Source organism: Ceratotherium simum, chromosome 1 (assembly GCF_057802395.1).
Source record: "Ceratotherium simum simum isolate JZ-2026a chromosome 1, ASM5780239v1, whole genome shotgun sequence".
NCBI classification, from domain to species: domain Eukaryota; kingdom Metazoa; phylum Chordata; class Mammalia; order Perissodactyla; family Rhinocerotidae; genus Ceratotherium; species Ceratotherium simum.
The window spans coordinates 18,313,618-18,335,974 of NC_141900.1; the positions used below are offsets into that span (position 1 = coordinate 18,313,618).

Genomic DNA, 22,357 nt, shown 5'->3' on the forward strand with positions numbered 1-22,357 from the left:
AGAGAATCCAGTCACCAATCTATGCAGGCCCACAAGTTGCCTGAGGGCTTGTTGTTGGGTGGGGCCAGTCTCTAGGGTGGGCTGCCTGCCCTGGCTGAGCTGGATTAAATCGGTGCTCTAGTGGGTGGGGCAGACCCTGGGCTAGCAGGCCCCAGGGAGAACTCCAATGGCGTCTGTGTCAGCACGCCCCCACCAGGCCACAACAGTGGTCTCGGCCAATGTCCCAGTCCCTGTAGAGGTCTCACCTCTCACCGGGATGCACACAGGGCCTATTAGGTGAGTCCTTTTTCACCAAAGCACTGTGCACCTTTCTTTCTGTTGATTTTAGGTTGCTTTCTGAAATTGGTGAGTTTGCACGTGGGCCCTTTAAGAGCCGGTTTTAATGTCTTTGTGAACCAGTTTTTCTGGGGGTATTCCCCAATGTTTTAGTAGCAGGCAAAGTCAGATATTATGCCACTCGTCTCGATTGTGCTGGGTCCACAAAATGCCCACAGCGGTGGCGCTCCCCAGCTCGGGGCCCCACGTCTCCAGGGAGGCTGCGTACCTGGGGGCTGCTCCTGCGTGGCCATGAGACGCTGCGGCTTGTGAAGGCAGCGTTTTTCCTTTCCAGAAGGGAGTTTCTACCTCAGTTAGGATTGTCCGTTGTTGCAAAAGTTCCTCTTATCCAGTTTTGATTTCTGTCTCAGGGGTAATTTTTCCACGAGTAGTTGTAAATTGTCTGTGTCCGTGGGAGGAGGTGAGTTCAGAGTCTGCCTGCGCCGCCATCTTGACTTCTCTCCTATACTCACTTTCTTTTGATTGCCATTTGCTTGGAGTATCATCTTCCATCCCTTCGCTCTTAGCTTATGTTTGTCTTTAGAGATGAGATGGGTCACCCAGAGGCAGCATGTTGTTCAGTCTTGAGTTTAAATCCTTCTAGTCACTCTGTGAGTCACTCTGTGCATTTTGATTGGTGAATTCAATCCATTTACGTTTAGGGTCATTCTTGATATATGAAGGCTTAACGCTTTCCCTTCTATGTTTCTGTTGTTACAAGTCATCCCTTTTTGTTTTTTGTTTTGTTTTTTTAATAATTTTATTTATCCCCCCCCCTCCAAAGCCCCAGTAGATGGTTGTATGTCATATCTGCACATCCTTTTAGTTGCTGTATGTGGGACGCGGCCTCGGCATGGCCGGAGAAGCAGTGTGTCCGTGCGTGCTCAGGATCCAAACCCAGGCCACCAGCAGCGCCGCCCGCACACTTAACCGCTAAGCCACGGGGCCGGCCCCCTTTTTGTATCGTGAGTTTGTTACCAAATTGAAGTGATTATAGTTCTTTGTAATGCTTTCTTTTCTTTTAGCCTTTATCTTAGATAATTAAGTGTTTACTAACCTATTCTAGTATAGAGTTGCAGTTGTCTGATTCTGCCTGATCACCTTGCTCAAAGCTTTGTGTACCTTTGCCTTTTTGTTTCCAGTAGAAAGGCTTCCTTTCAACTTTTATTGTAAGAGAGGTTTAGTGACAATGAACTCCCGCAGCTTTTGTTTGTCAGGGAAGGCCTTTATTTCTCCTTCATATCTAAAGTATAACTTTGCTGTATAGACTATTCTTGGCTGACAGTTTTTATCTTTCAATATTTTGAATATATCATTCCACTCTCTCTTGGCCTTTGGAGTTTCTCCTTAGAAATTTGCCAGTAGCATAATGGGTTTCCTTTGTAAGTTGTTATTTTCTTCTCTCTGGCTGCTCTTAATGTTCTTTCTGTCATTGATTTTTGACAGTTGTAATATAATATTCCTTGGAGCAGGTCTTTTTGTGCTGAGATAATTAGGTGGTTCTGTTAGCTTAGTGTATTTGTATATCCAGTTCATTCCCCAGTTTTGGGAAGTTCACAACTATTATTTCTTTAAATAAGCTCCCTGCTCCTTTCTCTTTCTCTTCTTCTGGGATACCCATTATCCTTATGTTGCTTTTCCTAATTGAGTTGGATATTTCTCATAGAATTTCTCCATTTTTAAAAAATCTTAGTTCTCTCTCCTCTTCCACCTAAATCATTTCTAGATTTCTATTTTCAAGCTCGTTAATTCTCTCTTCCGTATGGTCTGCTTTATTTCCAATGCTTTCTACTTTATTCTTCATCTCATTTATTGTGTTCTTCAGTTCCAGAGTTTTGCTGTTTTTTTTTTAATAGAATTTCAATCTCTTTGGTGAAATATTCCTTGTGTTCATCAGTGTTATTCCTGAGCTCACTAAACTGTATTTCTGAGTTTTGTTGTAACTTGTTGAGTTCTTCATGACAATTATTTTGAATTCTCTGGCAGTTACATTGTAATCTTCTGTGACTTCAAGTTTGATTTCTGGAGAGTTGTCATTTTCTTTTTGTGATACTGTGTTACTGTTGTTCTTCATGATGCTTTATGACTTGTTCTTCTGTCAGAGCATTTGTGGTAGCAGACACCTTTCTTTTTTTTTTTTTTTTATAATTTTATTTATTTATTTTTTTCCACAAAGCCCCAGTAGATAGTTGTACGTCATAGCTGCACATCCTTCTAGTTGCTGTATGTGGGACGCTGCCTCAGCATGGCCAGAGAAGCGGTGCGTCAGTGTGAGCCCGGGATCCGAACCCGGGCTGCCAGCAGCAGAGTGTGCGCGCTTAACCGCTAAGCCACAGGGCCGGCCCGCAGACACCTTTCTTATTGAGTTAGGCTTTGTTTGCTCTGATTCTGAGCTACTTCTGGTTTTATTTGAGAGCCTACACTCTCCACCTTCTACTGCCTCTGCCAGAGGTGTTGTCAGTGCCCTCATTGTGCTGCTTGTGACTTGGAGGTTGCTGGTGTCTTGCAGCTTATGATGTCGCTATAGTTGCGAGTGTTCCTATTGAGATCACTGGGCTGCAAGCACCTCTGCTGCTTCTGGGGTTGCCTGGGTTGCATGTTCTTCCACTGGGGTGGGGGGATGGGGAGAGTGAGTCAGGAGCCCAGGTCACAGGCACTTTCACCACATCCAGGTTTGTTAGGCCTGCAGGTGCCACTGCTATGTGTAGGCAGGGCATAATTTGCAGGAGCCCTTGCAGCTGGGGGAAACTGGGGTTGTGGGCTTCACTGTCACTGTACGTTGCTCTCTTCCGGCTCAGGCGCTGCTGCAGCATGTGCTGCTGATCCTGGGTTATCTGGAGGTGCTGGCAGTGCACCTGCTTGGGATGCTAGGTTCACAGATGTTGCCGTTGCTGCTAGGTGGGCTGAGGTCATTGGTGATACCACCACCACCATGGGAGAGTTGTACCTGGGTCATGAGCGCCACTGGGTTCCTGAAGTCTCTGGTCTCTCGCGCCTGTGCAGTTCCTGGAACCACAGGTCATGGGCACTGCCACCACTGCCGCAGCCCTGGGATCTTGTGTACAGCCCCTACTACTGGCAGGGCTGGTGTCATGTGTGCCACTGCCGGGGCCTGGGTTACAGGTACTGCTGTGGCTCCTGAAGCCTCAGATTTACGCACCCCTTGCTACTACTGGGGGAGGAAGAATAGCAGCTGAGCTGCAAGTGCCGCTGTGGCTCCAGCAGCCTCTGATCTCTTCCATCAGCATGCTTTTTGGAAACTTGAGTCATGGGCACTGCTGCCCCAGCAAGGAGTGTTAGGGTCTTGGATCCAACCCTTGCTGCTGGAGGGGTTCGTGTCAGAGGTGGAGGCGCTGCCACTGGAGGGTGGGGAGAGGGAGCTGGGTCGTGGGCACTACTGCATTTCCTGAAGCCTCAGGTCTTGGGTGCTGCCTGCCACTGCTGGTGGGGGCAGGAGTAGGATGGGGGTTTGGGGGTGGGGTAGAAGCTGAACCACGAGTGCCACCGCAGCTTTTGCAGCCTCTGGCCTCCAGCACTGGTGTGTTTTTTGGAGCCTCAGGTCATGGGCCCTGTTGCTGTTGCCACGGATATTGAGGTCTTGGATGCAGCCCCCACTGCTGAAAGGGTCAATATCAGTGGTGCCGAGGGAGAGGGAGGGGACTGGGGTCACAAGCCTCATTGTGGTTCCCAGAGCTTCTGGTCACTGGCCTGCAGTGTTTCCTGGCACCTCTGGGAATGTGTGCTGCCTGGATTCCTGGGGCCTCTGGGAATGTGTGCTGCCTGGATTCCTGGGGCCTCTGGGAATGTGTGCTGCCTGGATTCCTGGGGCCTTTGGTCGCAAGTGTGGACACTGTTTCTGGATCCTCTGGTCTTGGGAGCTGCCACAGTTTCTGGAACCTCTAGTCTCGGGAGCCACCACCACTGCTTCCTTGGTTCCACTGCCTCCAGGAGGTTCAGTCCACCCGCTTTCAGATGTGTAGATGCACAGATCTCTCAAGTGTTCTAGTGTGCTTTGCTGGGTCCTTTGTTGGTCTGTGGATGTCCTACTCATCCTAGACATCCATTGAAGGGAGAGACAAAGGGAACAACTTTTCCACCATGGTGTTGATGTCACTCTTGGATTATTTCTTTTTTCAATGACAGTGAAAACATCTTATAGATTTCTAATTCACAATGTTTTGAATTAAAAATTCAATTTCTTTAATAGTTATAGATCTATTCAGAACATCTTGTATGAGTTCTAATAGTTTGGTCCGAGTTGTAGAGCTATTCATAGTACTTCACTATCTTTTTAATGCTGGGAGGTCTAGTCTATAGTGGTATCTTCTTTTTCACTCCTGATATTGGTAATTTGGTTTTTCTCCTTTTTGTTGTTGTTGCTGGTCTTACTAGGGGTTTATTAATTTTATTAATGCTTCCAAAGAATCAACTTTTGGTTTGATTGATTCTCTTATTTTTGTTTTCAATTTTTTTATTTCTTTTTCTTTGTTAGTTCCCTTCTTCTGCTTGTTTTTGTTTTATTTTGGTTTTTTTCTACTTTCTTGAGGCAGTAGGTTGCATTATTGATGAGACCTCTCTTTTTTTCCTAATTATACATTTTTAAAAACACTTTTAGTATTATTAAATTCCCTCTAACTGTTGCCTGGGTTGAATCCACAGATTTTGATGTTGTATTTTCATTTTTATTCAGTTCAATATTAAAAACAAAATTTCCTCTGAGATCCTTTGTGATCCATTGATTATTCAGAAATGTGTTGTTTAATTCCCAAATGTTTGGAAAATTTACAGTTATTTTTCTGTTTTTGATTCTTAGTTTGATACCATTATGATCAAGATCAAAGATATGCTTTGTATGATTTCAGTTCTTTTAAATTTAAAATGTTTGTTTTATGACCCAGGACATGCTCCAGCTTGATTAATGTTCCATGCGTAGTTGAACAGAATGTGTATTCTCTCTTTGTTGAGTGGAGTACTTTGTAGATGTCAATTAGATTCCCTTGGTTTATGGTGGTGTTCACTTTTTCTGTTCATTGCTGATTTTTTCTAGTGCCTCTCTCAACTATTGAGGGAGGGATATTGACTCTTACTAATGGTTAAGTACTGAGTGGTAGGTAGGCACTAAATAAAGCACCTGCGATATTTTCCTCACAGGCCAAAAAGTTTTTGTATAAATCCGTGTTTTTAGACTATAATGTCATATCAACAGCACCATGGTTAGAAAGTCAGGGGGGAATAATGTGTCCAGAGGAAAGATAGGAAATACACTGTCTTTTTTTTTGGCCTTGGGCAATTTTTTGTGCTAGCTGAAACAGGTGTAGAGTAAGACTTGGGAAAGGAAAACTAACCACCTTTTTTTTAATAGTAAGGTTTTTCACTACCCTGCAGTGAGAGTCAGGGAAAAAAGTAAGGCTTTTGATGCTAAATTTCCATGAAGCTTTGAAGAAGAAGAAAGATCAACATGCCCTGAGAAGTGCTTTGGACTTGAAGTATAAAGATTCACCCAGAGGAGTTTACTTAAGCATTAGGCTGTTCCATGCATCGTTTAGGCAGTAATATCAATTGAGGATTGGTTAGAAAAGTTCACATTTTAACCTTAGGGTTTCTTTTGTAATACTGAACTCCTTAAGATTATCTGTTTTTCATGGCCTTTCTCCTTCCCTCCCTCCATCAAAAAAAAAAGAGGTTAGCAACTAATACCTCATTTATGAAAATAATCACTTAAATGGAGTTCTTGTTGGTTTACAAAACATGTTTCATGCATATTATCTCATTTGATCCGTACAACCCTGTGAGATTTGTAACACCGGTTTTTTTTTTTTTTTAAAGATTTTATTTATTCACTTTTTTCCCCCCAAAGCCCCAGCAGACAGTTGCATGTCATAGGTTCACATCCTTCTAGTTGCTGTACGTGGGACTCAGCCTCGCGCTGGACGGAGAAGCGGTGCCCCGGGGCGCGCCCGGGATCCGAACCCGGGCCGCCAGCATCAGAGCGCGCGCACTTAACCGCTAAGCCACGGAGCCGGCCCTGTAACACCGGTTTTTAAAATCTTTACTTTTAGAATCTCAGCAAGGTTAAGTGATTGTTCTAAGGTCATAGAATTAAGTAAAATGAAGTTCAGGTGTTCTCATTCCTAGTTCAACATTCTTTTTATCATACTCTGCCTTTGAAAGAATTTGCCTGTTTTGTTTAAAACTGGAGTAGAATTGACTTTGATTAAAACATTTTTATTGATTTTATGTGTTCCAGTGATCATGTACTATTTCATTTTACATAAATGTCAAAGACTATTGGAAAGATTTAATAGATTTTCAAACATTGAGTTAATCATGAATTTTCTCCTATATGAACTTGTTTTTTAATATCTTTTGATTATTTACCATTGAGAACTGTGAGAACTGTGAATTCATTATATATTTTTAATGGTAATACCTTTATTTGTTAAATTTACTTCAAATTTTTTCTCCATTCTCTTTTTCTTTTGATTTTACTGAGAAAAAAATTAGTTGTATATATTAGTAGTTGTGAAATTTCTCTTTTAATTCATTTGGTTAAGAAATTATTTTCCCCATAGTTGGAATAAATATTTTATTTTGTTTTTTTTAATTTTTTTCTGTGATTGGTTTTATATATTGTGAGAGGCTTTTATTAATAATTTTTTTGTTTACTTATCTTTTGGTTAGATATTAAAATCTTATACATTTTAAACCCATACTATTTTATTCTCTATTCTGTATGTCATCATTTCTACTTTTTTGCAAATACATTACTTTTTAAAAATTTTGCTTTATAATTTCATTGTTTTTATTTATATTATCTGTTATTGAAATTACAATTGTACATAAACATTTTTCTTTAAAATATTTTTTCCTGTAGGCATGTTTTGTCATTAGATTCAAGATATCTACTTAAAAATGATTAAAATATGTCAAATATAAAAATAAAACACTTTTTACACTTAGAATAAGGAAGTGAAAATCAAAACGTGTATGTCGTTATTCTTGGAGTTTTTTACTTTAACTTTTGCTCTAACTTTGTGTTTTCTAAGATTTCTTTAGTGAAATAATTTTTTGTTGTTGTTAATGAACAGAGAGAGTGGAGCGAGAAAGAGAAGTGTGTCTTTAAAACAATGTAAAAAAAATCATACTGGACCATCTTAGACTTAACCGATTGTTACAAATAACAAGGATTCTGGGATATTATTATTATTATTATTATTTTGGTGCCTTCAGTAAGTGGAAGCTCAGATCTCATTGTTGATTGGATAAATTAAGTCTATCAATATTATAACGCTGCAGCATCCATGTTGTTTGGTGTTACTTTATGGTGGTGGTTTGTTTTGTCTTAATTTAAATTTGTTATTTAGTGCAGTATTCTCTAGTAACTGTGCTTTTCATACAACATATGATATGGTGGCGAAGAAGATTGATGTTCCAGAACAAGTTAAAATGTAGTTGTTGTGATAAGCCCTGATCTTACAATATGATTTATTTTGATTTAAAGATAAATTTTTTGTTGAATGAATTCTAAAATGGCAGTTTTTTTTCCAGATTATATTCATCAGTCTGCCAGATAACCTTTTATAAATCACAACCTTACATTTTGATATTTGCTTTTGTAAAAGATAGGCCTTAGTCTGAAGTTTCTAAATCATCAATGCTGTGTAGAAGAATCAAATGTGGAGCTTTTTAGATAATATAATTATACGCTTGTATTCTGAAAATTGCCTCAAGTAATATATAGATAACTAAAAATTTAAAAGTCAACAGACTGGGAAAATATTCATAGCAAATATGATAGACAAATAGGAAATATTATGATATAATTAATACAAAGTGATGTAAGGAAAAGATAAGGGAGTAAAAATTATGTAGAGATTCTCAAAAGAAATACAGTTAGTAAAAAAGTCAGCCTCATTATTTAAAAATTTATATGAGACCATCAATAAGAACATGTTTCTTCTAGCAGCGTATAAAATATCCAAAACAGTGATAATAGCCAGTGCTATCTATGGTTAAGTAACTCCCATAGATTACTGGAAAAAATGTATAACGTGATATAGCCATTTTGAAAAGTAGTTTGATAATTTGTATCAATAAACTTAAAAATTTTACTTTGATCCTGTAATTCTGTCTTTCATTATTTCTGAAGGAAATAATTCTAGATATTTAAAATCTGTATATGTAAAGATAAAATAGTTATTGGTGATAAATAATTATTCCATCTTAGGCAGATGGTTAAATAATTTTTGGTTTATTTATTTGATGAAATATTGGGCAGCTGTCAAAAATTGATATTTATAAGGACTATAATAGGATGGGTGGATGTTTATAACATTAAGTTAATAAAGTAGACATTGTAAATAAGTATAATTACAAATAAAAATAAGAACAAAACAAGATTAAAAAGGAAGATAAGATTTTAAAGGAATATAGTAGACCTTTACGTTGATTTTAAAGGAATATAGTAGACCTTTACGTTTAACCACAACTGAGATTTTAAGTATTTTAGGAACATCTGAAGGTTGAAATTTCAAGCACATATCTGAATTGTGCTCTTTCAAAGTTGGTGTGTAGGAGGGTGTCACTTTCACTGGTAAGTGTTTATAGCCAGCTGCCCAGCCCCTGTATGCCAGTTTTTGCTCTTTCTGCTCTTTCTCACATAAACATCCAAGAGGAAGATATGTGCTATTTTGGTGCTACTTGAGAATTTAAAGATTCATAAATTTCTCAGACATACTCATATATATTCCAATGATCCACTTTGCACTAGTGGCCTCTACATTGTGGGGTTGTATAATTTCCCCTCTTTTGAAATATTTTTCTGATTTTCAAAAATTCTTTAATGAGCATAATATTTTCAAAATGAAAAAAAATCCTTTATCCTGTTACCAGTTAATAATCCTAGCATTAAACTCTTCTTCACGATACAATGTATTCTGTTTTTCCTGTGTCTTATCTGCCACTAATCCCATGCAGACTTTGTACTTTTTATCTCTAAAAGTTCAATTTGTCTTATTATCCACGTCTTTACTAACATGTTCAGTCTTTTTTTTTGAACATATGAAATACAGTTATCACTGTTGTAATGTCCTTGTTTATAATACTATAATCTGTACCATTGGTTCATACTTATTTAATATTTAATGGAACATATAAAAATGCAAAAACAAGTTTTTAACATGTAAGCTACAAATACTACCCACCAAGTTTAACAATTAGGAGAGAATATTATTAGCATGTTGTATCTCCTATCTCTCCTAACTTTTCTAAATGTTGTTAATGTTTGTATGTGTCCCCAAATAATATATTGTTTAATCTTACACGTCTTAAATTTAATATAAATCACCTCTTGCTGTGTGTATTCTGCTAAAACTTGTTCTCCTTCCTCAATATTATGTTAAGGAGATATTGATATTGATGTGTATACCTGTCATTGTTTATTTTTACTGTATCGTAGTATTTTGAAGCAATATATTACATTTTATTTATCTGTTCTCCAGTTGATGGTCATTTCAGTTGTTTTCAGCTTTGTTTTGTTCTTAACAATGCTATTATGAACATTGTTGTACATGTTTTTCGATGTACATATCTAAGAACTTCTCTAGGTTATATACCTAAAGAATGGCATATTTTGATCCTAGGGATATTCATATAGAATCTTTTTAGATTATGGTAATATCTAATCATATTATATATAATCTATATATAATCTATATACATATATACATATATATTATACATATATACATATATAACATATATAATATAATCTAAGAAGAAAGTTATTAGAGTATCTCAAATTAATTTCCAAAGTGGTTTTTACTAATTGCCAATGTTCCTATTTATATATACACACATATATAGACATATTGCATACATATATACACATATCTACATATATATGCACAGTCATATATCCATATGTATGTATTTACTCTTGCAATTAACATTATGGTAAATATCTTCCTGCCCAAACATATTCATTTTTTTCTTCTTTTTAAAGATTACTTATTCCCAGAAGCAGAATCATTGATTTAGAGGATCTGAATTTTTTTTTCTGTTAGGCTAGTCATCTTATTTTAATTTTTATGATATTTTTCTTGACTTCCCATTTACTTTTTTAATTTAGTTTTGTTATGAAAGTTATGCATACATAACATACTCAAATAGTTCTACAAGGTTTGTTATTAAAAAATAGCAATCTCTGCCCTCTTCTCTACCCATTTGCTTTCCCCAGAGGCAACCATTTTCAGTGTTTTTGCTGATTCTTTTGTTGTTTATCTCTATTTCTCTAAATAAACTGCCTATATTTCCACTTTTTAATTTTTAGCTTCTTTGGCTTCTCACTATAAAGCATGAAGATTTAGCCTCCTCCATTTCTTTCAACTTCCAGCACCATCCTAACTTCATACATGTACTCTTCCCTCATCTCTTTTTCCCCAAATAAATAATTTAGTGCCTACTTTTTTTTTTAAAGATTTTATTTATTTATTTTTCCCCCCCAAAGCCCCAGTAGATTGTTGTACGTCGTAGCTGCACATCCTTCTAGTTGCTGTATTTGGGACGCAGCCTCAGCATGGCTGGAGAAGCGGTGCGTTAGTGTGCACCCGGGATCCGAACCCCGGGCCGCCAGCACGGAGCGCGCGCACTTAACCACTAAGCCACGGGGCCGGCCAGTGCTGACATTTTTATGAATAGTAAATGCATAGCTGAATCATTTGGCAAACTATAATAATTCTTCTTGTTTTCTTTTAAACAAAGGAGGATGCTAGTAAAGGAAGAGGCAGTGAGGATTTTGGAATCAATAAGGAGTATTTGTGTTGCAAAATAGAAGGAGATAATGTTAGTCAACAGGAAGCCATAGATTCCATGAATGGGAGAGGAACATGATGAGAACATTTATTCTGGTAGCCACGTGTAGTATTGATTAGAACATTGAAAGCCTATTAAAACGACTGGCATGTATTTTAGTAGTAAATAATTTTTATGCCATTGAGGTATTGGTTTAGTCTGAAGACTGAAAAAATAAAAAGAAGTGAACAATCCCAGGAAATAATATAAGAACCAGTCAATGAGATCAAGTGACTGCTTGGGAGCAAAGCATATGAAGTTTATTCTAAAGTTTTAATAAATCGAGACCAGGACAATGATAGTGGGGGAAATCAGAATTCATTTTTTAGTATCTTTAAATTTCAAAGAGTTGAGTACATTAGACAAAAAAAATTTTATGTTCTGTTACCCACCCTCTTGATACCTGTGTCAGATCTTTTGGTTGAATTCCTTTTTCTTCAATCTATTTAGTAGATTAATCTTTTCTCAGCTTAAGTAAACAAAGAGATGAGCAATATCATTTCATTTCCACTAAAATTACTAGTCTCATCGTATTCTAACATCTAAGGAGATGATAAATATGTTAAATCCAAATAGATCACTTTAGTTTCCTCATACATATTTTTGGTGCATGAAAGGATTCAACAGATTTTAGTATTAAGCGGCTAGAAAGATAATTCTGGCTGTGTACTCTACGTTTATTAAGGTTTAATTGTTAAATTGTGAGTAATGCTGGTATGTTTTAAAATTTGGCATTTTAACACATTTTACATATTTTTTTAACTTTTATTTTTTATTAAACTCAGAATACTAGTTATTTAGTGCTGTCATTGTTCTAACTTGGCTAAATTTAATTCCCTGAACAGTTAAGTCTGATGTGATTTTTCCATCTTTACCCTTTCACTGAGCAAATTGGACGACTATAGGAAGAATACTATCTTTCCTTTGAATATAAAATTTTCTGAGGTTGGTGGGATTGGCCTGGGATGATCTAGTGAAAAGATTGAGGACACACAGACCTGGATTTAAATTCTGCTTTGCTGGTTACTAGACAGGTGAATTTGTTCATAATTTGTTAATAATATTTCTAGCAAAGTTATTTAGAATACTTATTACAAATAATGGATGCATACATTAAAATAATAAATATACATTTTGTGCCTAGTTTAATGCCTTCCATATGCCAGGTCTTCAAAAATTACAGTTATTGTTATTGGAATCATCATCATTTTTCTTTCCTTGGCTCCAATTCCTAGACGTATTTCACAAAGAGCAGATGTAAATAGACTTGGAACACTGATAATGATTGTATGCAACAGATAAACAGGAGGGGAGAATTCAGTATAATCCCTCCATTCTCCTGGAGTGGGTGGGTGGGTGGAGTTGGTACATTTTTTTTTCTGTTGTTCCTCACCCCCTCTTCTACATTTATCTCTTTTATTGAAAAGCAAATTTGTGGAATAATCAGTACTGGAAATAATATGGCTCTTTCTCCCTCCTAGTTGATAGAACTCTTTGTACTCCAAATCTAGCATATCTTTTGGTTATTTCTTAAAGCGAGTGATTGTAAATATGGTGTGGATAAGCAGGGGATGAGGAAGTGGTTAGATAATGTGATGAGAGCCATTGTTTACCTTAAAAAAGTATTAGGGTTAATCATTTATATTTCTATCTCCCCTACTAGGTTGTAGATACTCTGTGAGGACATAAACTATATTTACTTTTTCTTTTTGTCCCCACAGCACTTGGCATAATACATTTTATCTGTGTCTTTCAATGGTTGTAACTTTGTACTTTTTCTTCCTGTCTTAGACTTTTCTACTTGGGGTCCGAATTTATGTCTGATTCATTTCTGTGTGTTTGTGACTTATAAATGATTGATATTCAATAAATGGGTTGAATGAATGATTTGACTTGTCTCCAGAGTTATAGACCAGCATTTATAAGAATAAAGCAACTGTTAGCTTTGTTTATCTCTAGAAATTTATAACTGGAAGGAACATTAGAGTTTATGTAAGTCTAGCTCTTCATTTTTCAAAGTAGCTGGTACCAAAGATTGCAAGACTTATATTCAGAAACATATATGGCAGAAGTAGAGTTAGAACCCAGCTAGATGTTTTACTCTGTGCCTTTTCCTTTTTTTTACTTAATTGTGATATTTTTCTTCCTTTGATAACAGGAAAAAAGAGAAAAAAGTTGATAACTAGCTTGAAAAGAAAATATTTATTTTCTATTGTCTGTATGGCTGTAGTTTGAGCCTATATTGTCTACTCAGTGTTTTTAGGGTGAACATAGCATTTCCTTCTTGATCATTACCACAACTTGGGTCAAATATTATTTTCTCAAAATTCTCTGAAAAATAAAATTTAAAATTAAAAAATCAGATTTTTAAAAATTTCTTGTGGATTATAATCTGCACTACATTTACGTAATAGATTGGTGTATAAAATACTTTGGGATTCATTAATTTATTTTGATTCTGATGATAGTCTTAAGAGTTATATAGGGCATGAATTAGAAATTGTTGGCATTGTACAGATGAGAAAATTGAGGCTATGTCACTTGACTGTGACCACCTGTTGAGTAAATTATGAGGTAGAATCTAAGCCCAAATGATTTAAAGGCATTTTCAATACTCTTTCCACTGTGGTAAGCCAAAAGTCCCTTTAAATATACACATTTTCAAAAAATATTCGTGGTTGAAATACAATCAGTAATAACTACTATTCACTTGCCCTTTACATCATTTCCTTTTGTCCTCTTGTGTAGAACTAACTATAAAGTGTTCAGTCAGCACGTATTTGAGTGCTGCTAAGTGGTTAGTTAGCATTGTGCTGGATGCTTTAATGTAGTTTCACCTAGGTAGTATGTTGTGATCCAGCCTATGTAAAATATGATAATATGTAAGTGCTAGGGATATATTTTAATAAGACTTAAAGTTAAAAAATTAGTTCTGGTCCAGCCCTGTGGCTTAGCGGTTAAGTGCACGCACTCCGCAGCTGGCGGCCCAGGGTTCAGATCCTTGGGCGTGCACCCACGCACCGCTTGTCCGGCCATGCTGAGGCCGCGTCCCACATACAGCAACTAGAAGGATGTGCAGCTATGACATACAACTATCTACTGGGGCTTTGGGGGAAAAAATAAATAAATAAAATTAATTAGAAAGCTTTTAAAAAAAATTAGTTCTAATTAAGAGACTACAGTGAAAAACACATTTCATATTCTATTGAGTAACTGGAAAACCAAGTCATCTATCTAAATCAGTTTTGTTTTTTTAGAAATAATTTGTCTTGTTAAAATAGAAACTACAAATTTTAGAATTGTGTCTAAGCTGCTTAATGAAACCTTGACCTTTATTTGTAGCATTGTAGTTGCTTTAGATATGTCTAAGATGACGCCAAAAAAAATAATAATAAATTTCTCAAATTGTAAATATGCAGAGAGACAACTGTTGTTAATATCTTGGTAGATATCTTTTCACACTTCTTGCTCTGTGTATATAATTCTGTAAACAGAATATATATAACTCTATAAATAGAGTTTATAGAATTTTAGACTATATGAGCCAGCCCTGATGGCCTAGTGGTTAAAGTTCGGTGCTCACCACTTCAGCAGCGCGAGTTCGCTTCCTGGTCACGGAACCACACCACTCGTCTGTTAGTTGCCATGCTGTGGTGGCAACTAGTGGCAACTAGTTCTTCACATAGAAGAACTAGAATGACTTACAGTTAGGATATACAACCATGCACTGGGGCTTTGGGGAGGGAAAAAAAAAAAAAGAGGAAGATTGGCAACAGACGTTAGCTCAGGGCGAATCTTTCCTTGCCAAAAAAAAAAAATTTTAACTATATATATAATTATATACTTATATAATTATATAAGTAGAATTAATTCCTGTGTAATTTTCTTCATTCAGTAATATTATGAAAATCCTTCAGTGTAAGTAACTATTAGGTCTGCATGATCATGTAAACTGGCAGCATGCTAAAGTGTTTTCATAATTTATTAGTCCTTTTCCAAATGGTGGACATTTGTTTCAAATGTTTTGTTATTATAGAATAACTTTTAAAACTGTCTTGCAACTTGAGAAATTTCTAAGGTTATCAGGATATTTATGTTAAAATAAATTTGACACTACTTTTTATGTAATCTGTTGACATTACTTTGAATTTACGATAATCATAATTTCTATTCTTGCTTTACCAACTTATCTGAAACATTTTGCTCAGGAGTAAAGTTATTTACTAAGTGGAAAATGTTTGGATAACTATATTTTTAAAATACAGACTTTGAAAGAGACTAGTGTTCAAGAGCAAATTTATAGTATTTTGAAGAAGTTAGACATGATGCTTTGATACCTTGACATTTATTCAATATTGAAATATTTAAATGTGTGTGTTTTTTTAAAATAGATTATCTTTCTCAAGGAGTAGATCTTTCTGGAATAGAAGTAATAGAAAATGATCTACTTTTTATTGCAAGAGCTCGACTTGAAGTGGAAAATCAAGCTAAGCGCCTACTGGAGCAGGGTGTGGAGACTCAGGTAATACAAATAATAGCACTTTTTAAATATGAAAAATATGTCATAATACAGATGAACATTTGACTTTGAGTTTAAAAAAGTAATATACGTCCTCATTTTATCACTGAAGAACTATGTCTACAATTTGAATTAGAGAGTAGGACATTATTATAAGTACAGAGAAAATTTATTTAGTATATATTTATTTAATTCTACTAAAACTAGATTCTAAGATTTCTAATGTATAATGTATTTATATAATATGAAGTATATATTTTATATAATGTGTATATGTAGATAGATAGTTAATACCTGGTGAGTATGCTTACTTTGTCCAAGGCATTGTTACTCAGTTAAGCCTTTCAGCAACCCGGTAAGGTTGGTATTATTGTTATTTCCATTATACAAATGAGGAAACTGAGAGCTTAAATAATTTGTGGAAGATCATACATCTAGTAAATGGTATAGTTTGGGTCCAAACATGAACCATTCTAACCTCAAAACCTTGCACCCTTACTAGTCACTGTGCCATAATTAAAAAAAAAAAAAAATTGCGATTTCTCCTAAGTTATCATTTTCTGATGCTTAATTTTCTGAATTAGAAGAAGAAACCCAAGCATATTGATGTAGTAGAATCAAAAAATTAGATGTAAATCTCAGGTCTTCTACATTTGTATCGTACCCAGATATTTTCTCCATTTGTATTGGACCCAAATAGAATTATTAATATCCATTTTTTAATTCATATCCTTTAAACCAGGAATTTCATTTTGTGCATTTGTATTAAAAATTTTTTTTACAAATATTCAATTTTTTAAGTAATCTCTAAATCAGAAAGTTATTTGACTTCTGAATCTTAATTGTTATAATTTTAGAAAGATAATGGAATATCAGTTACTCTTTTAAATAAACTTTTAAAATTCATTATTATATACATAAGGAAAAATGAACAAATCTTAGACATATATATAGAATGAAATACCAATGTAAACACATCTGTGAAATCAAAACTCAGGTCAAGAAATAGGACACTGCCAGCACTCCTGGAGTCTCTTCACTCTCTCTCATAACCTCTACTCTCTCCTTTCCCAAAGGTAACTATTATCCTAACTTCGAACACTGGAGATTAGTTTTATCTGCTGCCTATTATATTTTAACTGTAGGTCTCGCTATGAAGATAAAACGCTTATACTGTTAAAAAATAAGGTACTTGTCTACATCAAATAAGAAAAGATACCTTCTTCTCAAAGAAATATTTAAGGAATTCCAAATCAACTTTGAGTTAAGATAAATATTTTTATAAAAAATTAATATCAGCCCCGCTCATTTAGTTGCAAGAAAGGTAGCAATTTACATTTCAGAAAGTACAATATCACAGGCCTTTTGTATTTATCTCATGTTCATATTATCACTACATCAGATTTAAAACTTTATGTACTCTTTAAAATTTACATACATAGGAATAAAGTGTTTATTCCTATGTATGTATGTATGTGTGTATATGCGTGTATCTTTATGCAATTTTAAATATTTTACTACATTTTAGAGTCATGAGAATGAACCAAAAATGGTAGAAAGGAAACAGTACCAAAGTTTATAGAAGTAAAATACTATTTTTTAATAAGGGTGGGTGATTTTAACATGTCACAAAGGAATGGTTACTTTTAAAGGCTTATTTTTTTATTGTATTCTCACATATTTAAAGTGGGAAAGTATTTTCTATGATAGTTCTTCCTATGTAAACTCTATTTTAGATATGTTATTGTTTTGTGTACATTTTTACAGTTGTCAAATTTGATTTGCTTCAGTTTTTAAATCATATTAAAATTAAAGTAGAACTGATAAACTTTTAGGAACTATTTTTAAAATACTGATGGAGTTATATATTCAAACTGTATAAAGTTAATCAAAGATTATTAAAGTAGATGACAGCTGTTGTTTAGCCAATGGCCTGTGTCTAATCAGGGAGATTAAGTAAGATAAAGAAGAAAAAAATATAACACAATATAAAAATATTATGTGTATACATAGGTAGATGTGAAATGGTCTGCATGGATCTTTGAAAAACAGGAACGAGAGAGCTATAATTTTGTTGTATCTCAGCGTGGTTCAGAGGAGGGTAGATTCTGCTTTGTGGATGGGAATACTGTTTCTTTGTAAACCTGCATGGATTATATTATCATAGTTTGTTGACATTAGCCATTAATATTATCCACTTAATTTGTCTTGTTTAGATTCCATATGTATAAAGTAGCCTTGTGAGTATAATTTGGCTTCCTATATAATTTTCCTGAAGGGAGAAAGTGTACTGATCTGCCAGTATTAACATTCTGGTTCCTTTCACAGTTTTAAAAATATTTCTCATGTGTAAATTGATATTTGTATTTGTAATATTATTTACTTGTGAATTTAGTCGTGTGTGCCCACCTACCTTAGACCTGGGTCTTCTGGGTTGTTTTCACAAAGTCGGGTTTCTGGGTTTGGTTGCAGAGCTGAGAAAATTAAACCCCTATCAATAATGGTGCCACTGAGATACTACTTCTTGGGAAGCAGGGTGTCTTATGGAAAGAGCTTGTGTTTTGGAGCCTCCTTCCTTCTCCTTTTAGAAAGCAACAAGACAGAGGTGTCATCCAGCTATGTCAGCAGGCAGTTTAGGAATTAAGAATGAAACTAACCTTTGTTGACTGCACATTCTTTGCCAGGATTTGTTTTAGTGACTTTACATTTCTCATCTTAATTGCAATAACAAATATGTGAGGAAGATATAATTACCCTCTTTTTATAGTTAAGGAAACAAAGGCCTAGTAGAAAGGTTAGGAAATTAGCTGAAGATTGTACAGCTAGCAAGTAGTGGAGTCATGGTCTGGAGTCCCTGCTTTCCCCCTTTCTTTAATAAGACCAAGCAGTTTATTCTAATGTTGTTAAATAATTACGTTTTAAGTTATTTGACAATTTGTGAAGCAATTTATATTGAAAAAGGAATTTTTAAGGCATAAAACTTTCTTTGGGAATCCTCCAGTGATGACTAATCTAAATGTGTTCCTCAGAATTTTTATGTTTCTCTGGCAAACATTGTTTTTTCTGTTCTCTGAAATTACTATTTTAGATTTTCTCCACTTTCCATCAACCTTCTCTTCTTGCCCCACACTTCATTTTACTCTGAGCACATGCCTTTAATTTTTATTTAACAGAGGCACCTCTCACATCACCTGTGCTCTGGAAACCATTTTTTTAGGAATCTTCTCTTGTTGGTGTTTCCATCTCCCATTTATATCTTCATCTTCTCTCTTACTCTTTTCCTTCTCATCAGCATTTAAACGTGCGTGTTTTATGCCACTCTCTCCTGTATTCTCTGCTTTTCAGTCTCACAAGCTTTCATTTAGTTTTTCACATGCCCATTTTCCTTCCTTATTTAGGGCTTTCATGTTCTTTTTATGCCTGGAATACTCTTTTCACTTCCCATTAAAACAGATGCTGTAGCTTATATCTATTTAGTTCTCAAATTATTTTCTCTGATTTATCAGAAATCATTGAAATAGTTAAATACATTATTAATATTTATTATAAATATAGACTAAAAGAATTACAGCCTTTTAATCTTGGAAGTACTATTGCGTTCATGAAATAGTGCATACTTAAGTAGTTTTGGGGCTCATAACCTGAATAGAGGTGTTGAGTAAACAAGGAACTTCTGAATAATTTCATGTCATCACAATAATTAACATCTGACATTAATTTGGTTTCTCAGAAATGTTGGTGATCTTTTATTGAGCGTGTAGTTGATGGGCATCATTTTCAATATCAGTTAATTGTAAAACTTTATGAAAAGAAAGTTATTGCAGTTTCTTTTTTTAGCATTCTTTTTCCAAAACCAAAATTTTTTTAGTAAATGCAGATAACTTCTCTTTCATCATTGCTATTTTTTCCCTAGTTAATTGCTCAAATGTGCTGTATTCATTTGTAGGTTTTAAATAGCTTTGTAGTATTACAAAGTCTCTACTACAGTATTACAAAATTTCTGTTTTCAAAGACGTAAACTAAATGACTACTTAGATACTGAGGAACTGTTGTTTTTTCCTACATAAAAAATATATATATATTAAACTTCTGACCTCACAAAAGCCATATTATTTCATGGTGATATCACTACCACTTTCTTTACAAAAAGTTGGGAGGATTGATGACTTAGAGTATATATTCTGGTGCAGCATACCATATCACCACATTAGAAAAAACATTCTTCAATTCAGTTGTCAGTCTTTGTCACAAACATGGGGGTAGATATGGCAACCATCTGCAGCTCTTCCTTGACTCCTATTTCTTTCTCTCTCTCTCTCTCTTCTACTGATCCTCAGAATCTTTCACTGACAGAAGCCAGACAAAGAAAGAGAGAACCTTATGGTATTTTCAGGATTGCAACAGACTCCATTACCTCAAGCTCTAACTAGCTTTCAAAAATAGGTGACAGAGATTTTGATCTGGATGAGTTCCTGCATCACCATAGATACCAGGCCCCCACAGTGAAATGATGACATTTTAATTAGAAAGATGGCTTTAACTTGTATAAGCTTTTCCAGTAAACAAGTGCAGGTCTTTCTGGAGGTTCCAGGATGGAGGAAGATGATGTACTTGTCTTTAAAAGGCATCAGAAAGAGGGTCTATGTACTTAGTTCCTTCAGAGCTCAGTACCCGGCTCTAATCTCCCCTTGGTAGTTGTTGGCAGTGCCAGGAAGTAAATAGCCACGGACTGCCTTTCTCTAAGGCAGAAAACCTCATTGGTCAAGCCCAGGATCCTGGTGCTTATCAGTTATCAGCCAAAAGTACCATGACAGCATGATCTCGACAGAGTCTGTCTAAGATGGCAATATAGAATTGAAGTTCAATAGATAAATGTCTACATAGTATATACAGTAAGTGATTATGATATTATGAACCCCTTTTACTTTTGTAGTTAAAAATTCTCAATTGTTGGGCCGGCCCGGTGGCGCAAGCGGTTAAGTGCGTGCGCTCTGCTGCGGCGGCGGCCTGGGGTTCGCTGGTTTGGATCCCGGGCGCGCACCGACGCACTGCTTGGCAAGCCATGCTGTGGCGGTGTCCCATATAAAGTGGAGGAAGATGGGCACAGATGTTAGCCCAGGGCCGTCTTCCTCAGCAAAAGAAGAGGAGGATTGGCGGATATTAGCACAGGGCTGATCTCCTCGCAAAAAAAAAAAAAAAAAAAAAAAATTCTCAATTGTTTATAGCATAGAGAGGGTACCAATCAAATGTATTGTATTGAAGATCTGCGGAAGGTTAAGCATTTTCTTAAGCTTTAAAAAGAACTTCCTGGCAAGGTTGAACACATCGATTACTTATGTAGTTAATTATGGTCGTTAAGCATGCAGCAATTCTTTTGTGATCTCTTTCTTCTCCATGGGCCCAACAAACACCAATAGTAGACTCATTGTCAGTTGATTTGTCAAGCTGAATATCTGCTTTAAGAGGTCTAACTTTCCTTTCTTAAGCTGCTAGAAATTTTTCTGGCTAGTCTCATGAATTCTAGAACAGGTTTCATCATTGATTGTACAGAAACTCCTCTTGTATATTTGGTCCCAGTGTTTTCTCCATTTACTAAATATAGTTTCAATAATTTTTCAGCTCTAGTGCAAAGCATTTTTCTTGACACACAATAAACAGTTTGAGGGGGTTGGCGAAATGGGTGAAGGAGGTCAAAAGGTACAAACTTTCAGTTATAAAATAAATCAGTCGTGGGTATGTAATGTACAGCATGGTGACTATAGTTAATAATACTGCATATTTGAAAGTTGCTAAGAGAGTAGATCTTAAAAGTTATCATCACAAGAAACAAATTCTGTAACTATGTATGGTGATGGATTTTTTTTTTTTTAAAGATTTTGTTTATTTATTTTTCCCCCCAAAGCCCCAGTAGATAGTTGTGTGTCATAGCTGCACATCCTTCTAGTTGCTGTATGTGGGACGCGGCCTCAGCATGGCCGGAGAAGCAGCGCGTCGGTGCGAGCCTGGGATCCGAACCCGGGTCGCCAGCAGTGGAGCGCGCTCACTTAACCACTAAGCCACGGGGCCGGCCCTGGTGATGGATGTTAACTAGACGTTTTGTGGTGATAATTTTGCAGTATATACAAATATCAAATCATTATGTTGTACACTTGACCCAAATATGATGTATGTCAGTTATACCTTAATTTAAAAAAAAAACAATTTGAAGGAATGATTATAGTAAGAGCTCTTCAAGTTACACAGATCTAAAGGTTTCATGTATTTCCTTTTTTTACTAGCCTCGGATAATTTGCCATTTCCCCCCAGATATTTGTCTGTTTGCTCCTATCACTGTTAGCTTTCCTTAGATTTAGTAGGGACCTGGCATCGGTACATTTACATTCAATTAGATAAGCTTTATGACATGTATAAATAATAATTTTAAAAGTTAGGCTTCTACAGTTTCTCTTTAAAGATAGTATATTGTCATATGTTATTATTAATAATAGTAATGTTATTAATTTGTACTGGCATAGTGTTTTATAATTTAAAAAGATATTTTAAACTGATCATCTAAATGTTTTTTCTAAAGCTTAGTCTTACTTGTTTAGCTTGTGCTTGCTATTTTCTCTTTAAATTTGAATGGAAATTAATTTGAGCTCTTATTTAACACTCTAAATCAAGGGTTGGCAA

General features: G+C 35.5%; 1 protein-coding gene across 2 annotated transcripts in view; it reads left to right on the plus strand.

The window, feature by feature from the left end:
• The window catches only part of COG5 (component of oligomeric golgi complex 5), a 373,883-nt gene that overhangs the window by 160,525 nt on the left and 191,001 nt on the right, over positions 1 to 22,357 (plus strand). For both annotated transcript variants that reach the window (XM_014794462.2, XM_087438009.1), the window contains exon 7: positions 15,558 to 15,688. In XM_014794462.2, coding sequence (XP_014649948.1) covers positions 15,558 to 15,688 — 131 coding nt within the window. The remainder of the gene's footprint in view (positions 1 to 15,557; positions 15,689 to 22,357) is intronic.